Source organism: Cyclopterus lumpus, chromosome 10, assembly GCF_009769545.1.
Source record: "Cyclopterus lumpus isolate fCycLum1 chromosome 10, fCycLum1.pri, whole genome shotgun sequence".
Classification (NCBI taxonomy): domain Eukaryota; kingdom Metazoa; phylum Chordata; class Actinopteri; order Perciformes; family Cyclopteridae; genus Cyclopterus; species Cyclopterus lumpus.
In genome coordinates this window covers 19,546,377-19,556,118 of record NC_046975.1, presented here as the reverse complement: position 1 = coordinate 19,556,118, position 9,742 = coordinate 19,546,377, and the positions used below count along the sequence as shown (strand labels likewise).

Sequence of the window (9,742 nt, the reverse complement as noted above, 5' to 3'; positions counted from 1 at the left end):
TATATTTGGATGTCAATCCTCGAGTGAGTGTATTTGCTAATGAATTTTCCAATTTACAGTCTTAAAAAAACAAAAACACCTGCCACAAATCAGCTAAAAAAAACCGTGCCGGTGTAAAATGGCCGATGAAATGAAGATGCATGCTTTGACATGCGTGCATTTACAGACAATACTCCCTCCTGGCGGCAGCTTTATGATCTTCACAGGGTTACAAAAAGGCAAATTATCCAAGTAGTGATAAAAAAAAATGCATCCAACTTTTTTTTTAGCTTCCACAAGGATGATTTGAAATATAACCCACACAATTTGAATCAAGACCGAGAGATTTGATAGAGTTTCAAAACATTAAAAACTTTAATAAAAGCAGAATCAAACATAAGGGTGAACATGGATTTCAAAAACAGTTTAATCTAAACAAAAGCCTGTTATGGGACGGGTGGAAAATGTAAATTTACAGATAACAAAAACAGTCCGTGACTTTTCTCTCCAAAAAACACTTTTGTCACGATAGTGTTTAGGATCAAGAAACTCGAGCAATAGAGTCCCATGACTCCTGACACTGCCACCAACATCACTTAAAACCCTGAGTTCATGATGCAAAAATAACAGACACATCTGGCTGGTTTGCAAGACAAACAAACTCAATTCCGAGTTGAGAAGCAGTGACTGAAATTGATACGGTTTTACAAATGGTTCAAAGAAAGTATTCCCCCCCCCTTTCCCTCCCCTACATAACAAAAAGTACAATTCTTAGTAGTAAAGTCCATAATGTGTGGAATAAGAGGACAGATGGGGTCCGGGGGAGCCAGGATCCAGGACAGTCTCATTGATTCTGTGTGGGTGATGGGCACTGCTCCCTTGACTGAATTCAACAAAGACCCCTCACCCAGGCGTGTGTAATGTGTGTGTGTGTGTGTGCGTGCGTGTGTGTAAAGTTCGCTGTAAATCAGAATTTACCCCATGAACATCACAAGAACTGGTGGGGGGCCCTAATAGCCACCGCTGAATCCACCGCCACCTCCTCGGCCGTAGCCACCTCCACCGCCGCCTCTGTTGTATGGAGCCGGGGTCCGGTAGGAATAGTTGCCCCCCTTCACTGCACCATAGCTGGAGTTCTGCTGTCCGTAGCCTTCCCCAAAGTCACCGTTACTGTACCCACCCCCCATCGTGTTGTCGTAGCCTCCCTCTTCGTAGCCTCCTCCTCCATATCCACCGTATCCTCCGCCGTAGCCGTAACCTCCGCCGTTGCCGCCGTATCCTCCGCCTCCACCGTAGCCGCCGCCGCCGTTGTTGTTGTAGCCGCCGCCGCCACTGTAGCCGCTGTAGCCTCCGCCGCCTCTTCCGCCGCTAAAGCTTTGCATCCCCCTTCCGCGACCTCTCCCTCCTCGCCCGCCGTTGGACATCTCCTGCTTGGTCAGAGCCTTCTTCACCTCCACTTTGTTCCCGCTGATGGTGTGGTACTTGGTCAGCACCGCTTTGGTGGCGGAGTCGGTGTCCTCGAAGAAGACAAAGCCGAAGCCGCGCTTCCTGCCGGTCTGCTTGTCGGAGATGATCTCGGCCTTCTCCACCACGCCGAACTGGGAGAAGTACTCGGTCAGGTTGTCGGCCTCGATGTGGTCTTTCACGCCGCCGACGAAAATCTTTTTAACGTTGGCGAGAATATCCGGGTTGTTGGCGTCTTCTCGCGCTATGGCCCTTTTCAATTCCACGTCGTGGCCTTCGACGACATGTGGGTTAGCCGCCATTGCTGCGTCGGCCTCCTGCGGAGTCGAGTAGGTGATAAAGCCGAAACAGCGGGACCGGCCGAGCGTCTGGTTCATGACCACCACGCAGTCGTTAAGCGTGCCAAACTGCTCGAAATACTTGCGGACGCCATCTTCTGTCGTCTCCACGTTCAGTCCGCCGACAAACAGCTTGCAAAGTTTGGTAGACATGATTGAATCTCTTCAGTGGATGGTATGCCGATACCGTCCGTCTTCTTCTTCAATGAGCAACGTCAGGGCGGGCCGTTTGACACATATTGCCTCCGTAAGACGTAAACGCCGCTGATTGGTCATCTTGAAAAAGTCACCGCTCCCATTGGCTCGCAGGCGAATCGTGCTGCTGCTGCCTTCAAGTGGTGTCGGAAATCTGAGGTTTAATTGCTGAGGAGAAAGGGAAGCGTGAATTTCAGCCTTTGTGGTCGTTCGTTATGCTCTAGTAGTACAATACGAAACACATTAATAACGCGATGTCCTATTTCATCACCCAATTCTTATATAAATGGTACTTTACAACCACAGCATGGATGCTGCATACTTAATTGAAACAGTCATCCCGCTTTCATCACGATAAAGCCTCAATGCTCTTCTACATAACGGAAATGATTTTAGCATTAAGAGTATCTATTAAAAATGCAAGTTGAAGGGTATCCTAACATAATTCGAAATATATATGGGCTGTTGTGTCGCCTAGTCAGTGGCACAATCTAACTAATTGAGGCCTTTGATAAGAACATATATTTAATATAAATATGTTATTGTTTCATTTAAATGCCGATGTCCAGTGCAAATGTTAACATGTCCTCAGACTATTTATGTATTGCTTCAGAAAAGAGAAAAGTGATCACACAGGCCTTTTATCCTTATCAATACTACACTATAAATACTATAGCCTCAAGGAAGAGCAAACACATGATGAGTGACTAAGTGAGTTTTTTTGATGGACCAGGTTACTTTTTTAATTCTTCATACTGTGTCAAATATGTTATACTCAGTGGCTGTGAACATAATAGCTGTACCTTCAACTATTGTTAGTAAATATGACCTATTAGTGCTTGGCGTTTTAGGTCTGTGCTTTTAAGATAAATTATTGCGATCTTATCTTAAGTGAAATAATTTACTATATGTACAGAATACAACATCCTGTCTTTAGTCAAAACTCCCTTAACAAAAACAACCTTTAAAAGGAACAAATGGAAGAGAACAGAGGACGTCTGTATATATACATATACATATATATATATATATATATATGTATGTATATATACATATACATATATATATATATATATGTATGTATGTATATATACATATATATATACATATATATATATATGTATATATACATACATACATATATACATACATATATATATATATATATACATACATATATATGTATATATACATACATATACATATATATATACATACATATATATGTATATATACATACATATATATGTATATATACATACATATACATACATATATATACATATATATATACATACATATACATATATACATATATATATACACATATATACATACATATATATACATATACATACATATATATATATATACATACATATATATACACATATTGAAATAGTGCTGACCCACTTCAGCCTCAAAGGGCTTAGTGTACGGTTTAGGTAAGCTGAAGTCAGTCTTTTCACAGTAAGTGAAATGTGTCCCCTCCCCCCCAGCTGCTGTTAAAAACTATACAGAGCTCCAATGAAGATTAACGCATGTTGCAACACGCCCTCGTTCTGAGCCAGCACAAGCTGCCACTAACCGCTTCTGCAGCTTGGTTTTTGACAAACTTGTTTCCAGGGACAGCTGCAGTATTGTTTTTTGGGAAAACTCAAACTCTTAACCAGATCAAGTTTTCTTGCCATTCAGTGCTCCTTATGGTTAGTCTTGACTCCAAATTCAAATTCTACAAACTTAAAAAAAAGCACTGGAGTTTCAGACTTCTAGGTTATCAAGCCGGTTTTCTTTTATTTCAGTTTTGTTTGTGATACCCTCTCCTGCCAATGATGGACTATTTCACTGACCTACAGGCGAGCCAACAAAGGCAAACTGGATATATGTATATAAACAGGATTTTACATTAAAAAAGGCTTTGTTCACCCTCAATCATACCCACACAATGCCGTTTGGTGACTTAGCACTCAACAGGAAAACTGCACGACTCATTTTAAAACGGTCAAACATATTTGTGCACGTATAGAAGTGCAACATTTTTTTAATTTAGGCTGTAAATGGGACACATGAAGGCGACACCCATCAAAACAATCTTTACAAATCTATTTGTTTCAATCGAAATGTGAAAGTTATGATCTTACCACAGGCAAGCCAAAAACGGTCACTTGAAACCAAAGATTTTAAGGATTGAACACACAGTACTCCAAAGTCCTGAACTCCTATCAGAATACTTTTTAAGAGTCTGGTTGGATGAAACATAAGTATAGCCGCCAACTTGAGATCCATGACTTCACCAGCTCGACAAACATCCATTTAATGACCATCAGCACACAACCTCATTATAACCCCTTCCTGACGGGCATCATCACGAAAGACATGCAAACCAAACTATCCTCCATGTAAATAAGTAACATAACAACGCTCTTGGTGTATAAAAATATATAATTTATTGTAGATTCATAAAAGCACGGCCAACATGACAGAAGTTTCCTTTTCCTATGGGATGATCAGAAATCGTCAAGCACCATTATCCTAAAAAGAGGTAAGAGAACAAAAGTACAATTCACACTCCGGTCGCCACGTCAACCATCACTTACATAGTATTTGTTACATAAAATAAGTTGTCACACTTGGGTCTCTTGAATCGTCGCAGTACATCAGACAGGATTTGTTAAAAGGAATCCTCCAATTTTACAAAACTGAGGGATTACTTCTGTAATTTACATTTACATGGTTTTAAGGTTGTGCTTGTATTAAATATCATTCCAGGCAAGACAAAAATCAAAATGCCGGGTTTATTTTAAAAAGAATGTCTCATTGCAGTGGTTGTTCTTACAAGCTTGGCACCACTGCTTAATTGAGGAAACAAGATTGTTCTGTCAGATGTATCATTTGTTCATCAAGAGTTTGTTGTTGAGCTCCAACATGGTTTATATATATATATATATATATATATATATATATATATATATATATATATATATATATATATATATATATATATATATATATATATATATATATAAATAAAACAACTTTACATTAGTTTTCTTTATCCATGTGGACATGATACCAACAGTTGTACATTGTCTGCAAGGTGTTAATAAATGACTTGGCCAGCAGACAAAACATTAAAGCATGTACACACCAGATTATTGGTCTGCCAGTCTTCTGAATTTTGAACTGATAAATGGTAATTAATCACAATAAAACCGTATTTGTAATTACAAAAAAAGTGAGGCTTTTAAGTTTAGCATTCCACAGTTAAGGACTGTAATATAACAACGGGCATGTTGCCTCAAGTTCTGACCAACTTACAGGTGTTCTACGACACCTCATGTAACGTAAAGTGCAGTCAGTTCATTTTGCAGCAGTTTCCACGTCTCTAGTTACCGGTATCAAGCAGCAGAGGAGTAAACTGCAGTACAAACGCGCTGTGAGCCAACAGATCTTCTGAAATTAGGTTGGATAATAGACAATTGTTTTTATTGATAAAAATTGTTCAACAACATTGCCACCTGAGGCGGCTTGAGGTTTACGGACAATAATCGTGCAAATCAAGGCCGCCACTGCCCGATTGAGTTACTGTAAGAAACACATGGGGCCGTGTGAACACTTTACTTTCCATCATTTGTTCCAACGACTCTGCAGACAAATTACAACATCACCAACATAGGCGCATGTTAAGCCTCCGGGCTCTTTATATTATATAATATGTGACATGCAAAATGGCAGCTAATGCTCTTCACATTTCATTAACCCGTACTACTGAAGGGGGAAAGAAAATACCTGTAAATGTGTGACATTGCACAAAGTATATTTATGCATTTGGCATGTATATTTACCTCTCCTACTTAACCAGGAATTCCTAATATTGAAAAATACAATAATTTAGTGGTCAACATTTAAAAAAACAAAATAGAAACATAATACATTTTGAAATCCACAGTGCCCAGAAGTGCAAACAATTTCTCCCAGAGCTCTCCCAGTCATTGTTTAATACATACTGTTATTTAAAAGTAACCACTCAAAACGTCTTCACAGATCCAGCATAATAGTCGTCGCTAGTTGTTGTGAAAACATCTATGATTGCACTGGGGGCACTGTGTTATCAAAACTCCCAACCAATCAACTAAAACTTTTCAGAATAAAACCCATGAGACTTTCAAATGCATTTGTAAAAAAAACAATAAAAAAAAACAAACACACTGGACAATCCTTTTTCGAAAACTGACTTCACCTGAGAGGGAGAAGGCACAACCGCACCCTGTCAGCGTGGAGACACACCCCATCGTTTTCGGGGGTGATGTCCTCGTGCCCAGGTTACCGAAGCAACCTGGAGGAGATGGGAGAGAAACAAGAGTGAGAAACTGGCCAGAGCAAGGTTTTCTGGAAGAGACACCAAGTTACTCGTTCCATTAGTTCATTTAATGGCGGAACAAAATTTGGGTCCCCTTCCACCCACTTAAAAGTTAAGACCAAATCGAGTAACCCACTCCCATTTTGTTTTTATTTTAAGATTAGCTCTATAAGACGCATTGAGCTGTGATTGTAGTGTCAGTTATGTCGTTTAAGATTAAATAATAATGGCACACTTGTGCACCATCGCAAAGATTCCATACATTGTTGACCAACACAGAGTGAAGACAGGTTGATTTACATACCTAGTTTGCTGGATGTGGATATCCTAAAGAGATATTTCAGACTCCTATCACAATCGACCCCAGGTAATCAACAGGGTCCTGATGTAGCCTAAAAACAAACTGCTACGGCTATTATGGCTGGGATAGCATACTGGAATACGAGTAAGAACACCTAATAGGAAGTAGGAATAATCAAAGATAAATATCAGAGCCCTCATGTCCACATTAAATACGTATTCAAATAAATAAAAAAAGGGGGGAAAAAAAAGTCACATTAGCAACCACATAAGTTTAAAACAAGGTCAAACCCTACAAAGCCTACATGCAATGGCTGTGGGTAGACTACAATAATTCGGTTACCATTTCACCCACCTGAGTTAAGGGAATAAACTGGGACGCCATGTAACTAAAGATCAAGACGATGACACTTATAAAAACCTGTGGATAAACTTGAGGAAGCCTGGTTAAATAAGTAAAATAACTAAGCTAAGTGGTATAACGTTTTATTTAAAATGAACATACATAAGCATACCAAAGTGTTTTAACAGTAGGTTTGTGTTCTCCAGACATGAAAGTATACAATATACATTAGATATTGCTACAGGTAATGAGAAATGAACAATAGTATAATACTGGAACTATTACTATGAGTGAGGAGAGTTTAAGTACAGTGTGGGGGAGGAAACAAGGAAACTGGATCCTGCAGTATCACGTTCCCACCTTCGCCGACCCAAGTAAGATACAAGTTGATGTTGAAGTTTAACAAGCTATGAAATCCAAGACCACAAAACATGCTTTCTCATCCTCATACATTGAAAATCACACTACGGTTTACTCCAGAAAACAAAAACGAACCTTAAATTGCTTAAAATGCAAAATATTAGGATAAATCAGCAAAAACAATCCTACATCGAAATTTGCAAAAAAAACAACGCGTGAACGCAAATAAAAAAATTCAACTCTAACGACAGCTACACGCGTTGTGCGTGGGGTAACGTTACATAATAAAAAAAGGGGTCGCTTTCTTTTAAATTCTTCATCGTTTTAAATGTGTCCTAGTTGAACGGCAACATATGCTCGTTATTATCAGGTTTTTCTGGGAAGTGACCTTCCTACCTGTTTGGGTTTTTGAGGTCTGGTGATTAGGGGGTGTCTCAGTGTCCGTTTCTCTGCCATTGTTGGATTTCACGGCAGACGCCCCGTATTTTGAATTAGATTTTGACGTCCAAATCCTGGCTGGATGGCAGATGATTTTAGTGTGATTTAGTAGCCGCCACCGTAGCCCCCTCGTGGGTAACCGCCGCCGCCACCGCCTCCACCTCCTCTGTTGTAGGGAGTTGCGCTCCTTTGCCCGCCGAAGGGAGGCCCTTTCATGGGGCCGTAGCCGGAGGAATGCTGGCCGTAGCCGCTGCCAAAATCGCTGTAGCCGTTGCCGCCTCCGTAGCCACTTCCCTGGTCTCCGTAACCACCGCTATATGGCCCACCGCCGTACCCTCCTCCGTAGCCGCCACCGCCACCACCACCGTTGTAGCCTCCGCCATTTCCGTAGTTGTAGTTTCCGCTGTAGCTATCCCTGCTAGGGTAGCCATTTTGATTTCCCCTCATGCCCCTACCGGCTCTGCCTCTGGGCGCCATGCCGGTTCTGTTGGCCGCCTGCATCTCCTGCTTCGTCAGAGCTTTCTTTACTTCGACTTTGTGTCCGTTGACCGTGTGGAACTTCACCACGACCGCCTTGTCGGCCGCGTCGTGATCGGTGAAGTAAACAAAGCCGAAGCCTCGCTTCTTCCCGGTCTCCTTCTCCGAGATCACTTCGGCCTTCTCGATCTCGCCGTACTGCGAAAAGTATTCGCTCAGGTGCTCCTCTTCAATGTCGTCCTTCAAACCGCCGACGAAGATCTTCTTTACCTTCGCGAGGGCTTCCGGCTTGTTTGCGTCTTCTCTCGCCACGGCGCGCTTCACCTCGACCGCGTTGCCGTCGACGGTGTGCGGCCTGGCCGCCATTGCTGCGTCAGCCTCCTCCGGCGAAGAGTAGGTGACGAAGCCGAAACAGCGGGACCGCTGCAGCTGCTTGTTCACCACGACGACGCAGTCGGTGAGGGAGCCGTACTGCTCGAAATGCTTGCGCAGGCCATCGTCGTCTGTGTCCACGTTTAGGCCACCGACGAAAAGTTTGCAAAGCTGGTCAGTCATTGTTGAATAACTACAGGTTGCTCTAGGTTGAAAGATGTGCTAATCTTAAAATGGTGGCTGAGGATGAACGCAGCTGCATTTATACCGGACGCACTGTGACGTCAGACCGGCTTGATCTTCGGTAACGCCTCTTCCCATCCGCTGCTCTGTCTATTGCGGGACAAAAGACAACAGATGCTCTGTTAAAACGTCTAAAACTACTTAAAATTACTATAATATACAAGTTAACGAGGGCCTTCTAATGAAAGAAACACTGTGTAGTATTCTGAAGCGCAGTATCGTTGCAGGACGGTTTCTGTGTGTCAACATGTATCGATCAAACGCCGTCCTCCTAATATTTATAAATGCGAATTAAAAGATAAACAAAAGAGCTACATTTAGGAACTGCAAGACACGAAGCTCCCCAAATCATTCTTGGTCATAATTAGTAAGTCAAATACATTAAATGTAGTGTGAGAGAAATTAGGCTATCTCACAAAAGTATACTTCATCATTAACAGCAATAGCAGCCTGGTTAGTGCAAGAGGTCCATAGCCTCACGGGCTAAACGGGGTTTAAATATGTCAGTTTATTGCAGTGAGTGCAAAGGCAACATTTAAAAAAGCGTCTTCCAATTCAACATGACACCTCTTACTTGAAAATCTAAAGCAAAAACACTGCACTTCTGTAATAATTAAAGTGTCAATCAATATGCAATTATTTGTGTAGTGTTTTTCATCAACCAATAGTTACATTTGGGGGTTTGATGATCTGTTTTGTCACTCATTTTTGTATTTTGGGGTTTTGGGCTGTTATAAATAAAACAATTTTAAGATGTTACATTTTTTGCCATTTTCCTACATTTTTTTGTTTTGAAGAATGCTCAATAACAGAAATAATTGCCTTCCCAAAACACTAAATGTTTATGCAAGAGCACACAATACAACCTTCCTA

General features: G+C 41.2%; 2 protein-coding genes across 3 annotated transcripts; both read right to left on the bottom strand.

Annotated features, from left to right (window-relative positions):
• Window positions 1–330: 330 nt before the first annotated feature.
• Window positions 331–6,318, bottom strand: LOC117737864 (heterogeneous nuclear ribonucleoprotein A0-like). The gene is made up of 2 exons (XM_034544086.1): window positions 6,217–6,318; window positions 331–2,144 (listed from the first exon to the last, which is right to left on the bottom strand). The coding sequence occupies exon 2, from the start codon at window positions 1,932–1,934 to the stop codon at window positions 990–992; it is 945 nt and encodes a 314-aa protein (XP_034399977.1). The 5' UTR covers window positions 1,935–2,144; window positions 6,217–6,318; the 3' UTR covers window positions 331–989.
• Window positions 4,401–8,877, bottom strand: LOC117737865 (heterogeneous nuclear ribonucleoprotein A0-like). Of its 2 annotated transcripts, XM_034544088.1 has the most exons (3): window positions 7,736–8,877; window positions 6,217–6,312; window positions 4,401–4,508 (listed from the first exon to the last, which is right to left on the bottom strand). In XM_034544088.1, exon 1 carries the CDS (start codon window positions 8,807–8,809, stop codon window positions 7,883–7,885), a length of 927 nt encoding a protein of 308 aa, XP_034399979.1. In that variant the 5' UTR covers window positions 8,810–8,877; the 3' UTR covers window positions 4,401–4,508; window positions 6,217–6,312; window positions 7,736–7,882. The 2 variants fall into 2 exon arrangements, with proteins under 2 accessions (XP_034399979.1, XP_034399978.1); XM_034544087.1 differs by lacking the exon at window positions 4,401–4,508 and having other exon boundaries at window positions 5,441–6,312.
• Between the last annotated feature and the right edge of the window lie 865 nt (window positions 8,878–9,742).

Excerpts from the sequence above, each read along its gene's own strand:
- LOC117737864 (XM_034544086.1), bottom strand. The coding sequence starts at position 1,934 with ATGTCTACCAAACTTTGCAAGCTGTTTGTCGGCGGACTGAACGTGGAG.
- LOC117737865 (XM_034544088.1), bottom strand. The coding sequence starts at position 8,809 with ATGACTGACCAGCTTTGCAAACTTTTCGTCGGTGGCCTAAACGTGGAC.